Raw genomic sequence first — 20942 nt, forward strand, 5'->3', positions numbered from 1 at the left:
CATTTTAACCTTATTACCTAGAAGGTCAGTTGTCACAGAACCTGTTTGTTGGGAATATTTGCGAATTCTTGAAATTTTTGGCAAACTTTCCCAGGAGCGGCCAAAACACAAGTGTAGAGCAGTGTTGCAGATTACTCAAAGCGGAAGGGAATCTCTTTTGCTCCTCTTCTTCCTCAGGTGTAGCTCAGACTCCAGATATGACTTGGCTTAAAGCTGTAGCCATGGGAAGTCACCTGTGGTGTCTCAGTCTATTGGTAAAATTCTGTCATTTATGCCTGAAATATGAGAAAACTGTAGTTGTGCGGTTCAGTTACAATTTTCATCGTGTTTCAACCCTGACCTCCTGCACATTAAATTTTTGCACAGACATTTAGACAAATGTTGTCCATGTATTTTAATTGGAAATAGTGATCCTACAGTTGCCACTGCATTGTTCTAGAGACTGCAAAAATACTGCTACTTGTTAGAATTTGTCATTTTAGATATTTCAACTCATTGTACTTGTTTATTCAGTTTGCATTTATCTGCAAAGTGTTTATTTTATGGTATGAACATTTAGATTCCTTTGCATATTTTTGGTGAATTGCCAAAAGAATGAAAATTTAAAGAATGAAATCTGCTTAAAACATACGAACTGTTAGTACATTATTGTTAATATAAAATTTCAGTTATTATTTTAATACTGTCCTTCCGTGCCATATAAGCAAATCTGAATATCGGTATTGAGAATTTCTCAAGTAACATTTAAGCTTGCACGTATAACTGATTTTTATTGTCTGTGGAGGCTGATGTAATTGTAATTACTCAGTACATGTACAAATGAGGGATAAGGGTTGCTAACATCTTGTGGAAAAGAAAGGGAATATTTCTCTAAGTTATAAAAATGACCAAATGTAAGTATTCTCATTTCCAGAGACAGAATTCTTCAAAAATAGTGAGTATTAGGCATAAGGATGCTACTCTGAAGAAAAGCATGAACAAACTATGCTAGAAACCATGCAGCCTCCAAGGAGAGAGCAAAATTATTCTCAGTTTCTGGAAGTACCAGTAAAACTTCCTATCTGTAAATTATATATTTATTAACCTTGAAGGATCCTAGCAATAAGCTTGTGTAGGGCTGGAGATTCGTCTGTTGTTGCTGTGTGTATTTTAAGTAAGAAACACAAGTACTTCTTGAAAATCTAGGAAAAAGAAAAGTTCTAAGACATCATTAAGAGTATGGAGGTATTACTGACAAAAGATGTCCACATGAAGGAGATGTCATATGGTAATTCTCAATCATATCCATTTATGTATCTCTGTCTTACAAAAGGAAGACTGTTAAAACTACCGAGATTTTGCATTTTTTAATTTAGTTTAGGCTGCTACCAGTGGAAGATGACTTTAGCCTCAACTGTTAGAACAGAAATGCTGCTTTGACCTTTGTAGTGTAGCAGTGTGTGAGCCGCGTTGTTTGCCAGCCTTCTGAGTAAAAATGCTTCATTCCAGCGTGTTCAGTCAGTTCATTCTTGGCTAGAAATTGCTTGCAGACAGCAGGTCACATAATAGATCACTTCAGCTTGTGTCCTGATGGCATTGGATGATCTTTTTCATTCCAGCCAAATACATATTTACGCCATGATTTCTGTTTTTAAAAGTACGTTTTGGTGTTCTCTCCCTTTTGACGGGAAGAGCATGTGTCAGTTCTGCTGGGCCTGTGTGGAGATAGGGAGGGAGAATCTGTGTGTCTGTACAGTTACTGCAAACTAAGTTACATGTGCCTGAGATGCTCCTCTTGGGAGGGATGCTGACCTTGTTGAGCTGGGATGCTTCTCGCTCAGTTACATTCCTTAGGGTAGGAAATGCTGACTCCAGCATCAGCATTTATTTCTCCTGTGCCTTTCTTTAAACCTGAGCATAAAATTGACATTAGAATTCAATTGTAGTTGATGCCAGAGTGAGAGATCTTTCTTTTGATTCAGCTGACTTTTTTTTTCTGGAATTCTAATGTATTTCCCCTGTTGAAGGAGAAGAGTGACTTAGTTGGAGAGCAGCCAGTGTTTTTCTCTTGTCATAAACTGGCTGATCTAGTTGGTGACTGGCAGTTAAGGATCCTTCAGGTGTCTGTCAAGCTATTTACTGACTGTACTTGAGCAATAAAATTATGTCAGCTGGTGTGATATTTTAGAGCAGCTGCTATTGCTGGCCACCAACAAATGGGCTCTTGGTGTAAGATTCATCTTTGCTGGTCACCAAAATTCAACTGAGTTAGTTGTGTGCCTTCCCTTTATAGTTGTTGGAGAGAAAATGACATTTAGAGACTCTGTTTTTTCTCACCTTGGGGTAAAAATCTGCAGTCAGATTCTTTGGAAGCAGCTATCTCCATTAACTGAAATATCTGGGGACTGCTTGCAAGGTTGTAACAGGTGAAGATAGGATATTCCTGCTCATTTTTAATCCCACTTTCCTGAGCATTTATTTAAATGCAAGGGTTATAGGTTGTCATACTCAACAGCTGATGGCATAGACCAGCTGCCATTTATCCTGTCTGTGCTTCTCAAGACACAGATGAGGTGCCTGGTGACTTGGCTGTAGAGGTGCAGAAAGCTTCTGATCCTGGAAATGGCAGGTGAGGCTGAGGCATGAAGTGGTGACTGCCTGCAGGTATTTTTGCCTCAAAGTGTATGTGTGAGTTGAGCAAGCATAAGAACTTGCCTCTTGATTTGAGCATTAGGTAGAAAACCAGGGAGTTCTTCCTTTGTGATTAGGAATTAATATCTTGTGTTTGTCATAATTATCTATTTAAAGGAGATTTTTCACAGGCAACTAAATACTTGTGCTGGAAGTTGATAGAGGCTAGCTGTCTATTTTCTACTTCACTTTTATTTACTTATGTACCATTTCTCTTCTTGTCTCCCTCACCGAAATACCTTTCCCTGTTTTCCTTTTTCTTCCTCTCTTAATTACAGTATTTCTGGAGAGCTTTCCTTAACCTATTTTAGTAAGTATCATAATTAACACTTAACCCTGTAATACAAAGAGGGGTTTATTTTTTTTTTGTTCTTATTTTAGCTGAACATGGTTTACATCAGGTTTTTTTTACTAGTGTCATGTATCTGACATGTATCTATAGAATTATACTCTAATTATACACTAGTTCAGTTAGTGAGAAAAATACTTTATCATCTTCTCTTGCTTATTGTTGGTGAATACTTCTATCTGCTGAAGGCTTTTTGTATGCTTATTTTATCCATTCCTTATCCTTTATTGAATGTTTATCCATATCCAAGAGAGAAAACAAACCCTGTCAAACAAACCAAAATTGCTTTATTTCTTATCTTTTCCTTTCCTTTTTTTTTTTTTTTTTTTTTGATCTGTAGTGAGCATGCTGTTTAGAAGGCTTATCTCTGCAGTGGTTTTTGTGAGTGTTTAATGTTTATGAAGCATAGTAAGCCAACACCTTTTGAACTCTACAAATGAATATTAAATTAACTTTGGAAGACATACACACACTTAAGAGCTAAGCTGAATAATTTTGAGCAATCGGATTCTAAACTGAACACTTGCTTTTGCAGGCCCAGATCGCCTTTCTTCAAGGTGAAAGGAAAGGACAAGAAAATCTGAAGAAGGATCTAGTGCGAAGAATCAAAATGCTGGAATATGCGCTCAAACAGGAAAGGTATGCTGTTTTTGTGATGAGTATGTGATGAAGAAATGCTGAAGGCAGAAAGTTTATTTTTGCCTTTGTATTTGACAAAACCAAGCAATGTTTTTTCTGTCTCTACTCAGTTCTATTGACGAATTTTACTGTACTAAATAAAACCACTAGTCTAAATGTCTGCATTATGATGAGAGCAACAGCTAAAACAGTATGACTTGAAAAACAGGCTAACAAAACCCATAGCTGATCAATAATGAATGCTTTCCCTTGGTAAAATTCCACTGAACTGTATAGATTATACTCCAGAATTAAAGTGTATTTTCATTTTGTTCACCGTAATAACTTTGTTTATTAATACGTGTCAAGTGAAATCTTGAATAACTGTCTTCAGTCTAATAATTACTAGTTTTTAATCTTGCTAAGTTTTTAGCCTTTTCAGTATGAGAGACTATACAAGAATATCTTCTGGAGGTTAATTGTGTGATTGCAAAAATGTTTATGTTTACCAGTTAGTCAATGTCTGTTTCTTTGTTCATGGACATTTTAGTACAAGTCCCGAGTTTACCATTTTATTCTTATGTATACTTTCCTGGTGTTCTAACCTTTGAGGCAAGCAGAAATTCAGAAATCTCTCCGTTCAACCGATTTATTTCAGGGCAAGGTTAGTTTACATTCTTTTAATTAGTGAAATGTCTTTTAAAATTCTTGAATAAAGAGTATACTTATGGTACTGTTGCAAAGCAGTCATTGCTTACATTATCATTTTCCTGTTAGATAATTCCTGTTTCTCTTCAATAAAAGAAGCCCCTGAAATAGTTTGTTTAGTAGAAATAAGATTTAAAATACACACATATGCAAATGAGGAATAGAACATCACTGGTAGATAATTTTAAAAGGACACCAATAGTTACATTACTGTATTGTATGGGCTATTTTAGCACAAGATGTGTCTTCTACCATCCAGTTTGTCTCTTTCTGGTAGCAACCAGTGAATCCACTAGCATGGGGATGCAGCCAGGGTTCTGGCCAGCAGTAGCCCCTGGACTCCAGTGTATTTTCTTCTGCTTTGGGGAGTTCTTGGAGGAATCCTTAAGGTAGATACTCTTTTTGCCTGGGCTTCATTATGGTACCAATATTACATCAAAGAGCACAGAAAAATACAAAATGTATGCATAATGGAGTTTGCAGTTTATGGCTGTGGAAAGGCTTACATTTGAAGCATAATTACAGAGCTTAGTGTCATTGGTTCAGCTAAAAATATACTCTAAGTTATATATATATATTCTGTGAAGATTTCTTGTATTTCAAAACTGGTGGAGCTATTCCTGATTACGTAAAAGTACCTCTAACACTCCATGTTCATAACCCACAGAAGTTAGCAATTTAAAATTATCAAACAATGTAAATACATTTTTGTGTACTAGCAGAGAAACTTTGTAACATTAAAAAAACAAAAATCAAACTTCCATATGGATGGTGAAAATGTCCCTCAGTTTTAGAGTGTAAAATCCACCTAAATTATGACATTTAAAACTTAATGCAGCAGTCCCTGTCAGGATTAGGAAAAAACACTTGGTGGCTTCTTATTACAATTTTGACACCAGTATCTTTTATGTTGCATGTTTTTCTGCAGTGTGTGGCATTAGCCTCGGTTACTCAGGTCAGTAGGCTACAGTCAGCTGATGTGATCCAGTGTGACAGTTCCAGTACGGGTGGTTCTGTAAGCAGATGTGATACTTGTGACTGGTGTGTGTGCTGGAGACAGCTATTTATGAGTTTGTAGTTTTAAACTGCAGTTTTATTTGCCAGTTTCTAAAGAAATACTCTTGTATTTCTGCTGGAATTATCTCCCAGCAAGTGTTCTTGCTTGATACTTCAAAGAGTGGCAACATACTGAGCTTGGAAGCACTGCTCCCTTTCCCAGCATTTTCCTAAATCAGCTGTCAGCCTGGTCAGGCAGTAATCAGGATGCTGGCATTTTCCATTGGGTTCTTAGAGCTGGAAAATGAGATCCTCCAAGGTAGGAGGAAGACATTCCTATCAAGTTTGGGGAAGGTTGGTGCGCTGTGAGGGGGTAGGAAATCATTCCTGTATTCCTTCATTTCAGCTCTGGCTGTGTAGTATTTCAGATCTTTCTCAGCTGGACGAAATAAATTATGAGTAACAGAACAGAATATGAAATTGTGGACCAGGGTACTCCATGTTCATAATGCCCTCAGGAAACCATGTAAAAGAAATGAGAAACATTTGTTTTTGCAGGTACATGCTTCTATGAGCTGTTATTTATAGTGGCTGCTCTGCATTTCTTTTATCAACGTAATAGTTTCAAATTTTACTGTAAATTAACAACTTTGGGACCACTGTTGATGTTCTCTATTTCATGTCATGTCATTTTAGCGTGGGTAAGGTAGAAAATAAGTTTTACTGCTGATGGTCATGTTTCTCTGGCAAATTTAGTTTAATTTTAAGTCTTTATGTCTGTAATTGTGAGGTTATCTTCTTACTGTGTGTATAGCAAGGCAGGTTATTTCTGCTGAAGAGTCTTAGTAGGTGAAGTAGCAAGGAGCTTAGAAGGAGCTAGTGCATAGTTAAGTGCTAGCATTTTTCAGTAGGAGTTTTGATGTAGTTTTGCCAGCATCCAGTAGATTGCAGTGTGAGGCTGTTCAGAGTTGAGGATTACTTTTTATGACTTTATCAATACTTGCTCCACCACCAGTAAGTTTCACTGGTGCCTCTGGATTTTCAGGAGCTAGCTGAAACGTAGTCCTGTTTCTCTCAAGTACATGTCCTATTTCGGCTAGTCTAGCTCACTTCCTGTCTTAACATATTTCAACCAAAGAGCTGGACTCCTGAGCCATGTCTCTAGAAACAGTTGATTTAATTTTGTGTTGTTTTCTGCACTGATGTGTCTGATCAGTGTAAGGCTGGCGCCTTCTCCCCTGGGTAGAATATCTCGCCGTGCTGTTCCTGGCAGTCGTTCTTGTTTATGTCTCTTGATTTGGCGGCAGCTCCCAGATCTTCTACGGATGTTTTGGCAGGCTCCCTCAGCACAGCTGGATCAGATGCTTCAGGTCTGGCGACAGATATTTCCAAGAAATAGTGGCTTTTTTTGACTGGAATCAAATTTGTTTCTGTGTGAAGTATTCAGAAAAGTTTCACTGCACTCAGTCTTAGGAAACGTGGATGAAGGCTTTTAGCATTTTCCTAAGCAATTCTTGTGTGGCAGCCATGTTGAATGTTTCCAAGCACTAAATAGAAGACACATAGTTTAATGAAAATACTTCTAATCAAAAGAGGAGAATTGTGTAATGAAGGGCAGAAGCCAGAGCAGTGGTAATAGTCATGCTTATCTGAGTAAGGGCATCTACCCAGGAGCATAGTTTCACAGTGCTAAAATAGCTTTCTTTCAAATAACTTCAAGGCTAGTCTTCAGCTAGAAAATACCTTCTATTAAGTTGTATCCTTCAGGTAGTCATTTTCAAGTAATTTTTCTGTCTCTGCATACTGTTAATAATTCATATGTAATTTTCAGAAATGGAAGGTAAATCATTGAAGTTGAACAAGTTTCAGATAATAAATATTTGTTTCTTTTTCTCCCCTGCCACCAAACCACTGTCCTTTTTTTTGACCAGATGATAAAAAGGTTGAAGAAACTTTCATTTTCTTTGTACTTTTTTTACGCAAAATATACTTTATCTCTTTTTCGTGATGGTAGTATCACACTACTGGGATGTGTGAGCTAGAGTTCAAGGTGAGCTGCAGAAGGCCATTTTAAAGCTGTTAATAAATGGACCCTGTGATTTCTGCAAAAGTGAAAAAATTAAGCATTACAGGTGGACAGCAGATATTCTGTCATTGTAAAAACAGATTAAATTAAAATGTGCTAATAGAATAAGTGATATTTTGAATTTGTATAGAAAAGAATTAGAGGTTATTTTGTGAAGAGTTTCATACCCTTTGATTGCAATATGTGTAACTGAAGGGTCAAGATTCCCTTCTAGTCCTAGAGTCTGAGTCATAGTGTTCAGCTCTTTTCTTAGTGCACTTTAGAAAGAAGATTGTTTGTCTTTCATACCTGTGACATTTTCAGCTGTATCATAAAAAAAAGCATCTAATAATAAATGTCATACTGCCTGAAGAAATGTGGAAGATATTTCCTAGATAAACTATTAGCAGTCTATATTGATTTAATGGGAGTTTTTGGTAATATTTTTCTGAACTTTAGAAGCTGACCTCAACTGAAGATGAGTTCAGTGTGTCACATACTCTGGCATGATACTCATGCTTCTGTTTTCAAGTGTGTGTCCTGCTCAGAGACCTGAATTTATACCAACTGAATTCAATTCAGATTTGATTGTAGCACTGGGGTTTTTTTATCATTTTGTGCAGTCAGAAATCTATAACTTTGTTTTTAACTTTTCCAGCAATATTGGAAATAAGGATTACTTTTTGGGGCTTTTCATCTCTTCAGTTGCCTCTTTGTTAGAACACTGTTCTTCTGCCTTTTCTCTAGTGCTGCTGGTCTCTGCCTGCAATATACAAAGTTAGGTCCTCTGAAAGATGAAATCTTAATCCAGTTTGGCCCTAAAATAAATTTAAAGGGCCAGTGGTGTACAAGACCATGTAATCTACATTATCCTCTTGAAGTAAAGAATATCAACAAAAGCTTTAAAAGCTGTTGTGTTACGAGGTGGAACCAGTTAGAAAATCTTGGATACTAACAGTTTAAAATGGATTTTAAATGAATAATCTCATTTTGTTGAAGTGATTTTATAATACTTTTGATGAGTGGGGAAAACTTCAGTAAGAAAAAAGACTATAACTGTTGATTTAAGAGGGAAGTGAATTAAAAAGTGAGCAAACATGGATTTAGGAGATTGAAATAAATATACTGAGAAGTTTAAAAAACTGCAGTCTGAATCTTTGAAAGATGGATTTTGGAGAACATGAGATCTGAGGAACAGGAAAGGTCCAAAGAATGATCCTTGCAGTGAACCTAGCAAACATTTTACTTAGGCTGGAAATGATTAACAAAACTTGATAAGAAAATTAGTGAACGCATAGAGCATAGTGGAACTTTGTATAAAACCCACAAACTAAAAGCAAATGTCAACTGCTGCAAAACTAACTTCTCCCTGAATTCTTTGAAGGAATGAAGTAGAACACAACATATGTCAGTAATCCAGATTAGAGCAGAGTATTAATATTTGTTCACTTCTGTTAAGTCAGATCAAAATAGATTACATATTAAGGTCTCTTGATTTCACGACTGCATAAAAAATTGTACTGTTTAAAGTTGGTGACAGAGTGGAGGACTTCTGAATTCTTCATTAATCATTGCTTTTCATTAGAGGTGGTGGGGGAAAAGTATATATAGCATCAATATTTGACAATAATGTAATGCAGTTGTTTTACTAGGGTAACATGTAAGAAATGGATAGTTGGAAAAGGAAAGATAAATATTTTGATTGAGCATTCAGCCTTGATTTTGTTCTACTCTTGGTTATTCTTTTTTGTACTGACCAAAATGTTTAACTTCCATCTATTGCTTTTAATACATTTCAAGCACATCCTTTCTCTTTTCCTTGTTGATTGCTGCTCATCTGAGTTAGAGCTTAGTGCTCTGGCTCTTGAGAGTTAGTTCCTTTGTCTGTCGATGTTGCTATGCCTAAGAGGCACTTCTTCACTCTTCACTTACCCTTCTCAGTCAGAATTAAATGTTTATTATAATTAAAATGCAGCTGGATTAGTAAGAAGCTATTACTGTTGAAATTGAAATGTAAGAACTACGAAGCATTCTTCAGCACTATTTTGTTAGAAGTAATGGGCTTTCTTGATGAAATAGGAAAAGGCAAAAGAAAACAGTAATATAATGAAGATGTTTAAGAATCAATCTAGAGGTGTAGGTAACTTGGAAACATTTTCTGCAGCTGTTCTTGATATAGTCATGCGATTTTAGTGAAAACTTGCCTCATACAATTACAAAGTGTCAAACCCATTAATTTTTTTAAAAATAAATTTTAAGTGGAAGAGCTCCCTTGTGCCTAGTGGAGCTAATGAAACTTCTTTTCATGTTGGTGCATATGAGAGGTTTATTTTTTTTGTCTTTTTCAGCCTTTTTCTTGCTACCCTACACTTCACTTTGTACATTTGTGTTTGAGCTGCATTTACATGCGTACTGTTTGATTGTTCCACCAGGCTGCACACATAGCATTTCCTGAGTTCTTAGCCTTTTGTTTAGGGTAGGAACTGGTGTCAGTGCCACTCTTCTACCCAGTTGTAAATGTATAAAACTTGCAGTTTTGTACTTATAAAGTTAGGGTGAGTGTCAGAGAAGGAGGGAACAGATTGCAAAACTAGAAAAGGCTCACTTTGCCTCACTTTCTCTATTGCAGTGTTATAAGACTGCTGTAATGAATCTTGAATAATTTACATGTGCATGTGTAATACTGTTCTACTGTGGTGTTATTTTGTGTATTTCAAAGTCTGTACATACTGAGTCTCTAGGATGAAGCTTCTCAAATTAAAAAGCATTTCCGTTTTTTTTTTTTTTTTTTTGCTATTCTTGTTCATTGTATGGCATGCTTTGTGGGGCTTATTATATTTGCCCCAAAATATAATAAGCTTTTAAAAGATTAATAATTTTGGAAAAAGTCTCCATTTTTGCACTTGGTCAAGTGGCAGACCTAGCAGCTTTGAGAGAAAGTGGTGTGGGTAAGCTGTCATTGCCAAGTCTCATTTAGAATAGTTTTGGCTGAGGGCCTGCTGCTGTTGGGAGAGCACAGCATTTCGAAGAATAAAACTAAAGTTTGCTTAATGGAGTGACAGTATGAGATATGAAGTAGATGGCACTGAACTGACATGGGTAGTAAAAATGTTTCATAAATGTTGGCTAAAAAGGAAAGGCTGGGGGGTTGGGAAGGGAAGCAGATGAGTTGCTTGTGTCCACAGGGAAGGAACCTTTTCTGTAGCAAGAACATTTTGTAAAATGTGCAGTCAACTGCTCTATGTATTTCCTCAGTATTCACTATGCAATTACATGTAACCCTTAGTAATAAAAGATTTCAATAAAATTACCTATCTGAAGTCATGGTAAAATTACTTAGTTTGCTTTGTTCCCAGCCTAGAAGAAAGGAGTGGCTTTTCAATTGAAAACAGATGACATTTATGTGTTTAGAGATATCCTTTAAATGTACTAATAGATTTTAATTTTTTTTTTTGTTTGGTTTCCTTGCAGGGCTAAATACCACAAATTAAAATATGGCACAGAATTGAATCAGGGAGATATGAAGCCACCAAACTATGATTCTGGTAAGAATTTAACGAGAGTGAGTTTATTACTGGCATAAAAGCTTAACTGTGTTATGTGCAAATGCTGAATTGATAGTATTGATAAAATAAGTCTCTTAATGGAGCAGTAAGAATAGAGATTATTATTCCAGCCTGTATTTTATTCTTGTACAATTAAAAATATATCCTGGTGCTCTAAGAGTCTATTAATAAATCAAGTTACTTTAGATTTTAAAAAAAAATCCAAACCCGAATGAGCAGACTGCTCTTGGAGAGAGTAGTTTTTCTGTCCCTTAGTGATGTGTATGGATATTTTAGAACAGGATGATACTAGATTCACAGCACTAGAATCCTTTTATCTCTGGATAATTCTTCTGAATGAAATACATAGTTCATAATTTTTTGGTTCAATTACCTCAGTGGTATTCCAGGAAAAAAATAATTAAATTGCAATTTAGACATAAGTGAGAGTTTTTGAACGGGAGATTTCAAATGGTCATTGGAGATGCATTTAGTTATTTCAGCTTTTTGCCTTGGTCTCTGGAAAGCTGATTTGTTTTCATCTCCTACTTCACACAAATAGATTTAAGCACTGAATTGGGGAAATAAGAATTTAAGTTACTTCCTTTTATCCCTCTATCTCCCTATCCTTTCCTCTGGGGGAAAAAATATTAAAAAAGGTACAGAGATCTGGCTAATGGTCAAGGCATTGAAAAAATAGGTAATGTTTTTTGTGTCTCAGTCTCCTGATGCTTCTACTACAACAAAATTGGAACAACCTATATGTAAAGGCAGAGCATAGAATGTCTGCAAATCTCATCTCTGTCACTTGGTTTATGGAGGGGATGGTCTAGCTGACTGTCATGGTGATTTCTTACCTCATTGGGTTTAGAAAGTCATGAAAAGACCCCCAAACAAACAAAAAATCCTACCCCATACCAGCTAGCAGAGCTTTACACCAGGCTTTTCTTGTCCAAGTTTTTAATGAGTTTTTTAGAAATTTTATTTCATGCAATTATCAGCTTTATTTCCATAACTGAAGAAATATTGAATTTGGTGCTACTAAGTGGAAGACCTCAGTCTCTTTCTGGACCTTTAGAAAACTTTGTCCTGATCATACCACAGCCCTAGACAACCATAGGGATTTTTTGTAATTTCTCAGGATGCATCTACAGCACATTGCTGCAGTTTTCAGCTGAGGAATGTAGTGTGAGGCCTGGCTTGCCCAGCAGAGTCTAGACTGTGCATTAATCCTGCAAAGTCAACATTGTGGAAAGACTTTAGTTAAAATTCCATCATTCTCATTTATCCCATTGTGTTCTATATACAGCTATCAGAAATGTGTATTTTCATTCTATATCAAATCTGGACTGATGACTTAAAATAGAAACTTTGTTCTAATGCTATTTTGAAGTTGTCTTTGATTGATACTTATGTTGTGTGTTGATATGTTCCCCTTGGCCTGTCCCTGTTTTTCCTGCCCAGTCATGAAAAAAAGTCAAAATGTTGGTAGTAGTTCTTCTACATGGATCCTTGTTGTTTTCTTTATGATCTCTTTGTGAGTCTGTAACACAATTTTAGAATAAAGATTTCAATCTCCTGGTAAAGGGATACTTTAAAAATAAAATCATTTATACAATTTATCCCTGTATACTATATATACTATATCTTCTGCTATAATTTCCTCATAATGCAAGTCTCTTCACTCTTATCTGTTAACCACTGCTAGTGCTAGCAGTCATCACTTTTGAGGAGACTAAGCACAAGAGAATTCTTGCCTCTGGATATACTTAACAGTGCCTTCAGAAGAGTGGATTTTGCTTTCAAAAAGAATTTTCAGGCAGATTTACCTCAGTCATGTTTTAATAATTATAGACTGAGCTTTAGTAGTTGTGCATTGGATCCAGCTGTGTCCAGTTGTCATTGGAAGATGATTGTGCATTTGATTATTTCCTGTGGTTGCTATTAAATAGATTTGTGAATATGAGATGTCTAAAATTCATATGTCTCTCCTTGCATGTGAATTCTGATTAGTATTTAATAGCTTCTTTGGGTAGGTGGTGGGGCTTTTTTGTGTAGTATTAATTGAGTTGTTTAAAGGTAAGTGACTTCCTGATGAGAATAATAGCTTTCACACGTCACATATCAAGTTACTCATAGGAGTATACCACAGGTTTTTCTGGTTCTTAAGTCTTGTTTACACAGGAAGTTTGTTCATCCTTCAGTGTTTGGACCACAAAGTTTTAAAGTTTTATAGAGGCTTTCATAGATAATAAACCAAGGCATTTTATCTTGGGAAGCATATGCATCTCCTTGAGGAGAGGAAAAAACCCACCATCATGTGCTGTGAAGCTATATATGGAATAAATGTGTAGCTGTTGGTTGCCAGTATTCTGATAGTTTTCTTAAAAGAACAGCCAAATAGCCACATGATACTTTTTAATTTTTTTTTTCAGATTTTTCTGGAGTAGTAACTTTTGGTTACAAATTTATGGTTGGGGAAAATGTGCTGAAAAATTTTTAACAACTTTTCAAGTTAAAAAATAGTCCCTATTGTTTATTTGTTTGTTTCTACAAAACTAATGCAAATAAGGATTAAATTGATGCAAGTAGATCTGTTGATTTATATTGAACTGTCAAATATAAAAAAATTGGGAAGTTGTAAACCAATATCGTGCTGCAGTTAGCAGTTAAAGATATTTGTATTCAGACTTAATGTGAGCAGCAATTATCTTGGGAGGCCAAAGCAAAAATTGGACTGCAGACTGACTGTCATTATGTGCCCCTAAAGGAGTTAGGAACTTGCTCTCATAGAATAGGAGTGCTTAGGAGTTAGGACTAGTGGAACTTGCTTTCATAGAGTAGGATGTACCTGGAAATCTTTATGTGTATATAGTCCTACAATTATGTGCTGTGTGCATTTTTTTTCTCCCTTCATTATTTGCACTTTGAATTTTGGTATTAAACCATTCCTAATCATTTTAAGGCAGATCACTTTTTATGTGGATGAGCATCTTGTATGCAAATAGGAAAAGAAAAAAAAATGTAAAAAAATAATCTTTTTCAGATGAAGGGAATGAGACAGAGATTCAGCCACCACAGAACAGCCAGCTAATATGGAAACAAGGACGACAGCTGTTAAGACAGTAAGTGTTGAAAAAAGGACTCAAATACTGAATGCAAAGAAAGAATCTGCTAATGAAATATGATGGTATTTGATTTTTTGGTTTTTTTTTTCAGTTGTATTTTACTGAAAGAAAAGCTAGTGTGATGAAGTGTGTGATTAAGTTCATTGAGCTTCTGCACTCCTTTTCCTTGGGTTTTAAAAAATTTTAATATTTCATAACTTCAGATGAGAAGCCTTGTCAAGTCACAAACACCTGATCTCATCTACTTTTCTTTCATGGAGTGTAATAAGCCAATCTGCTTAGGAGAACAGTGGGTCATGACATTTTGCAATTAAAAAGCAAAAGACACATGTGATTCTGCGAAGAGCTGTGTAAAATAAAAACAGCTGGCGTTGGAGAAGGAAAAGTTTTATTTTGGCTTGTTTAAGTTGCAGAAAAGATTAACATCCAGAAGGTTAGACTAGATGTTTTCTAATTCTCTGTTCATGTCAATGAAACAAATGTCTCTTCATCTAAATTAATTTTTGAATTGTGATCATAGTTAAATTAATTGCCATGATATTTGGTGTGTTTCAGAGGATTAAATGAGAGAGGACTGAGACAGTAAGGATGGACTGGAACCTTTTTCCAAGGAGTTGTACAAAAGTTAAATTTGTTGGATGGCTTGTACAGGCCTCTCTTTTGCAAGAGCTCAAATCTTTGCCTGCATGTTGAATAAATGTAACTAGAGTGGTTTTGACTTGGATCAGTGATTTTGAAGACAAGTCATTCCGTCTCAGCGCAGTTCATGCAAGAATGACACACTGCTGAATATAGAGTGCATATTACTGACAGACTCTGTTTTGCATAGGTGACTGGTTTGATTTTTCTGTGGCCAACAATCAGTATTTCTCTCCTAATGTGGTTATGTGAATGATATTAAATAATTGGAGGAGAATGTTCTTGGAAGAGAAGTGCACGTCCCTGATTTGTAACAGCTGTCACTGTAAAATAGCATTTCCCTTCTTCAGAGTTGTCTAGAATATTGACAATTTAATCAATTCACTGCTATTAACTCCATGTTCTAGAGGGAAGGACACAAACCAATGTCTACTTTTTCTTTTTTAAATCATTATTTCCCTCCTGTTTCTCTCAAGGGCAACATGGCATACTGGTGAAAGAGCCAACTTTAAAACTACAGAGCCAGCTTTGGGCTGTGAAGTTTTCATACAATGATTTTTGCTGTTCAGTCTTTATATGAAAGACAAATTTTTGCAGATCCATTGCAGAATAAAGGAAAGGCAAGACAGATTTTATCAAGTCTAGTCCATCATAAATAACAACTCTTACTAATGGCCACAGCTAAAGAATTTAGGTTTTATTCCATTTTCTAGGCTTCTAATAATGTTTACATAAGGAACATATCTGCTGCTTCTTGTATCTAGTTTCCATGTGTCAAATAATAAAAATGCTTGTGCATGCAACTGTGGTGATTTTTATAAAGCAGTTGTAAGTATTTTAATTGAAAGTGCTTTTCCATCCATTTTAGTAGATGAATGAATAACGTATTGTATAACCTCTGACTGCTAGGCTCTCTGATTTTTTTTTTCTCAGTGACTGTAGAGGCTGGTACTGCAAGAGGCGATCCCTCTGCAGCTGGTACAGGATGATTTACAAGCATGTTTCACTAGCTCAGCACCGGCGTTTGCTAAGCTTAGGGATTGAGGATGAGTTCAGGGAGAAGTTCAGCCACTTGCTAAGCTAAGGGATTGAGGATGAGTTCAGGGAGAAGTTCAGGGAGGAATTTCATGTTTTGCAGAAGTGACATGTGCAGAGGAGATTAGCATGAGTTCTCTTCCTTCAGGTATCTACAAGAAGTGGGCTACACCGACACGATATTGGATGTGAAATCAAAACGAGTGCGAGCTTTGTTGGGCCTCTCAAGTGATGCTTCAGAAAAAGAGAGCAGAAATCAAGAACCAATGGTAAATGGCACAGAGGGCCAGATTAAAGAAAACGCAATGATTGGGTAAGCATCAAGATGACTTTGTTCTCATTCTGCATAAATGCACTTAGTGGCATTGAACAAAATTTTTGTTTACTGAGAAGATTTCAGGATTTTTTTCTAGTTTGAGATTAAAGCGATTCTAACTAATTTTATTATAGTAAGCAATAAGTATGGAAGTAATTCTTTAGATTCACATCTTGAAAGCACGGTAATTTTTTTTTTTTTCAGTTGGATGGCAGCACTAAGTCAAATCAAGCCTCTTTTGAGATATGATTGCTAAGTGTTTAGAAGTCAGTGTTGTTTCAAGTTAATGGTTTGTTTGTATTGCTGGACACTTAACTGTGTAGGTTACAGGCTTTGCTCTTCTGGTCTGTGCTGACTACGACATGATAATCTATATAAGAGAAGGAATTTTTTTGCTAAATCTGAAAAATAAAGTCACTCATTACATTCTGAGTCCTAAAAGTTTATGGTTTTCTACTGACATATGTAAATGTGACTGAAGTGCAAGGTACAAATTTCTGTGTTTTAATATTTCTAATACTATGGAAAGTCAGTCAAAGATGGTAAAAGCTTGTTCTTACTTCTTCTCTTAAGTAATGTTAAAACTTAAGAGGTGTTTTTCCATTTTCTTCTCTTTTCAGAAGAGTGTTAAAAAAGAGAAAAAAATAAGTTAAACTTAACTCTAAAGGCTTCAGAAAAATAATCTGTTTATTCATGTTTAAGATACTGTAGTTGCAAAACTGGAATAATAATGAAAATCATGCAGAATTTTAGGAAGAGTAGATGAGGTAGATGAGTACTGTTTCCAGTAGTAGCACAGCTTTCCTCGGAAATCCTCACTCTTTTTTCCTTTTCTATATTCAAGGGGCAAAATTCAAGACCTTTATTTTCTAAGACCTAATACTGTTATATATACATCCTATCTTCTAAAAAGTATTTGTAAGATTTCATGATACCCTCCTGATAGCTGCAGCAACTTCAGGCCAACAAGTTACATAAGGGCAGAAGTTCATTGTTATGTAATTAAATATAATGCTGTGAGATGGAAAACTTGAATGTGTGAGAAAACCTGCAAGCTACTAAAATATATTGTGTTGCTACATAGTTGACAAGTCATGTCGTTTATGTACAACAGCTTTGTTTTGAAGAACAAGGAATGCTTGATAGCTTGTAATAACAGTTCTGGTTTGATTTCTGGTGAAGGGGAAGTGTGTAAATAAAGCTTCTCCTCTTACACTTTAAAATTTACTTTTGTGTATTTACATAGTTTTGAAGAAGGTGGATATGTGTATAAGGTAGTTACTTGATGGATGAAATACTGGGACAGTGGTTTTAATAGAGCAGTTTTGGATATATTTGCATTTCTTTCCTATCTGCATTTCTTGGTTTTGGGATAGATCTGACATTAGGTTTAACACTTTGTAGTTTACCCTGTTGCTGAGGATATTCACTGATGGAGAAAAATAATTCCCTTCCGTTGTGGCAGTACTAGCTTGTCAGCTGCAAGGCTGGTCAGGCTGTACACTTTGAAAAACTGTTCTTGCTTGTGATGCCTGAGATGGCAGACTGCATTATAGAGCTTAGGGATGTGTTTTGATAAGATAATGAACAAGAAGGGACTCAAGGGCTTTACAGTGGAAAAATTTTCCAGGGTTCTTGTTCAACATGGTCATGTTGAACATGGGTGATTTTGAATTTCTGGATGTCCACTGAGATCTCCCTCACCAGAAGGAAAAAAGTCAGGATTTTACTAGAATTCCGTGATCAATCTAAGTACAGGACTGCCTCTCAATGCTGTGATTCTTCTGGGTGCTTCAGTCACACTTGCAGACCACCTCTCAATTTTTCTTTCAGGAAGCATTCTGTGGCTTGCTTCCTGGCAGAGACTGCCTGTTATTTAACAGCTATTTCATTTTGTGCTACCTCAGTGTTTCTGTGACATCTGGCACTGTTACCTTCTTCCAACTGCATCATTACTTACCTCTGAGATTTCAAAGTGCAGGTTTTTGGTAGGTGCAAAATGAGAAATAAGCTCATATTTACCTGTCTCATGTAAGGCCAGCATAACTTCAGCCTATATAGAACAGCTTCTCTTTGGAAAGTATAGAATTGAATACATGACACAGGTCTAAGGCACATGGATGTTGCTCCTGAGCTCAGGATGCTACTCCTGAACTCAACTAAAATTTTTAGTGAGTGTTTGAAACCCTAATTCAACACTTTCCTACCTGGTTGGCAGAACTAGGAGAAATTTAGGTGACTCAGCTAAATTCTGGCTTACTATTGAGGACGGTGCATCCTTTGAAACAACCTCACCAGTGCTAGGCCGCTTACTGTGAGGGCAAAAGGACTGGACCTTCTTTTAAGCAGCCTCTTGTTTATCCTTGTGTGCATGTGAAGTGAAAAATGGATTTGGGCTGCAGCAGGCTTTTACAGTTGGAAGAAGTGCAGTGAACAAGTGTCTGCAGTTTGGTGTAGTGGTAGAAGAGGAAAGTTATGGTGAGAAATTGGAAGAACAAGAAACCAAACAAAACCTTAGTGCAATTCCAGGAAGTTTGAGGACATATGTTAGTGTTTGCTGGGACCATGAGACATTGGGACAGTTGCAAACTAAAATGCAGACTGAAGACTCTCGGTGGCTGTATGAGTACAGTGAAACTCTTCATAGGAGAAAGCTTTGCTATCACCAGAGAAGCCTGTGAACTGCTCAAGCCAATGCAGTTTGGCAGATTTTCCTGTTCAAAACATATAATGAACATTGATGTCAAATACTTGCTCGCAAGTCTGAGAAGACTGGTCAACCTGAAGATGTTTTAGTTACATGTGAAGAGCAGAGCACTGGGCAGAAGGTAATGCATGAAAATGGATATAGTCTAACAAGGAATACACCTCTGTTGAAGTGAGAAAAGACAGCTCATAGCATTTTTGATCTGTTTGGTTTTGGAAGAACTGCATAACATGCAACCGGTTGAATCTGTGCATTTTAAGTCTGTGTTTTAAAAAACTGTTTACATGGAGTGAAAAATGTGAGAAGCAGAGTACAGGACTGGAGTAAAGAGAAACCTTGGGGATGGGAAATGATAAAGACAAATCAATAGGAGTTTGAACAGAATGTGGGTGAATGTGATGAAGATAATGTACAATAGAGGGGAAAATGGTTCTGTGAAAAACAGAAGGAGTATGGATTTAATGATGCATTTCCAGAATAGAAAAGTGGAAGGCACACTAGCTTTTAATTTCCTTAAAGATTTCTCCATATAGCAGTGTAAATTACAGAAAGAACAGATTGGCTCAATTGCCTTCTGTACAACTGAACACTCGTGATAAATTCCAAAGAAAGGAAGGAGATGGTATTTGATGCTTTTATGCTGCCATATGGTTATCTCTTTGAGAGGAGAGAGGTAGTAATGGCAATAGGAAACAAAACTTCCTTTATGTTTTCATTATTTGTTTGATAGCCAACCAATATTTTCTTAGTGAAATGAAAGTGGTGGAGCATAAAATAAATGAGTATTGCAAAAAATTCCAGGGAAAAAATGAAGAGCTGATCTACTTCTCAACACAGTCCGATTTTAGCACAGTTTTTGTGTTAGTGTATTCATCTGTGCATAGTGCTTTTTGCTGCTATTCAGCCTTCCTCAGAAATACCTCTGTGACTTGCTCTGACTCTACTTCTGAGCACAGTGGAAACCCACACGTTGCTTATTTTTTAATATTTTTTAATGCCTTTGATTGTTTTAAAGATAATACCTGGCATTTTTCCTCTGACCTTGGGGATATGTGAAGTGTATACTTCGTGGTAGGTAGGGAGGATGTTTTTCCTCTGTTCAGCTTACTACAGCTTTAACAGATTTTTAAGTTGTTGCAGCAGCATTTGTCTATTATATGAGTTTTATCTTGTTGTCTGTCCTGTATACCTATTTCAACAGCTGAGATTTGGACACTCAGTGTTTGGGATGCCAACACTGAGTTGAGCCTTTTTGTGGGAAAGGCTAGTGAGAATGTTTGGGGTGATTATAGTGAAGCTGATGCTGTTTGCTTTGGTATGTAGAAGCATATGATGGTTAATGTAGTGCGAATACTTAATACAATAATATTTATTTGAAGCAGAGGATATGTAACTTGAATTCTGCTAGGCTCTAGTTGTTTTAGAAAATTGCTGTCTGGTCCCTCATAACCTCTCAGCTTAGTTTTGTATATCCTAAATTATTGCAGTTTCTTCAGAGAAGTTCCCCTTCCTTTGGTACAGTGATGAACACACTACTGTTGTCTGACTCTGTTTTAAGCCAAATCAGTTTCTCTTCATCCTTAGGTGAAGTAGCCTCAGACTTTGTGTTACTAGCTTCTGCATGTTTGGCCAGACTTGAATTCTTACATTGCCTATTTATTTGCTGATGTACAGATCCTCTTGAAAACTTTAGCACTCAAGAAAGACATCATGTGGATTTTGAACGCACCCTGCAAGATTTTGAATCCATAGATGAAATGTTAATATGATAACATGAGCTAGATATAGTCCTGTTTTCACTTATTTCATGGAATTTAAAAGGGAATCAGTTTTCAATTTCTTCAATCAGCTCACTTGCATTACAAAAGATAAGTACCACTTGGCATGACTGGACTCAAAAATAGATACTAAAATAATAACCTCATAATAATGGTTTAAATTCCTAACACTTGCAGTGAGAGGAATGGGTGCTTTCCCCCAACAAACTGAAACAGAATTGAAAGCTGCCTGCAATTGTAGCTTGTAGCCTTGAAAACACGAGAGTACTTAAATATCTTTAGTTCATTTATTACCTCATTTTTAGTAGCTTTATCTTACTGAGTGAAATCTAAACAGTCAAATGAGTTTACCTTCTTGAAGGTGTGTATTTGACTACTATTTAGTATG

The 20942-nt window shown here is 36.2% G+C and overlaps 1 protein-coding gene across 1 annotated transcript in view; it reads left to right on the forward strand.

Moving 5' to 3' along the window:
* The window catches only part of STRN (striatin), a 69299-nt gene that overhangs the window by 9550 nt on the left and 38807 nt on the right, over positions 1 to 20942 (forward strand). Inside the window, 4 exon segments of the mRNA XM_054628950.2 lie at positions 3555 to 3658; positions 10878 to 10951; positions 13998 to 14076; positions 15902 to 16066. Coding sequence (XP_054484925.2) covers positions 3555 to 3658; positions 10878 to 10951; positions 13998 to 14076; positions 15902 to 16066 — 422 coding nt within the window.

This window comes from Agelaius phoeniceus, chromosome 3 (genome assembly GCF_051311805.1).
Source record: "Agelaius phoeniceus isolate bAgePho1 chromosome 3, bAgePho1.hap1, whole genome shotgun sequence".
Classification (NCBI taxonomy): domain Eukaryota; kingdom Metazoa; phylum Chordata; class Aves; order Passeriformes; family Icteridae; genus Agelaius; species Agelaius phoeniceus.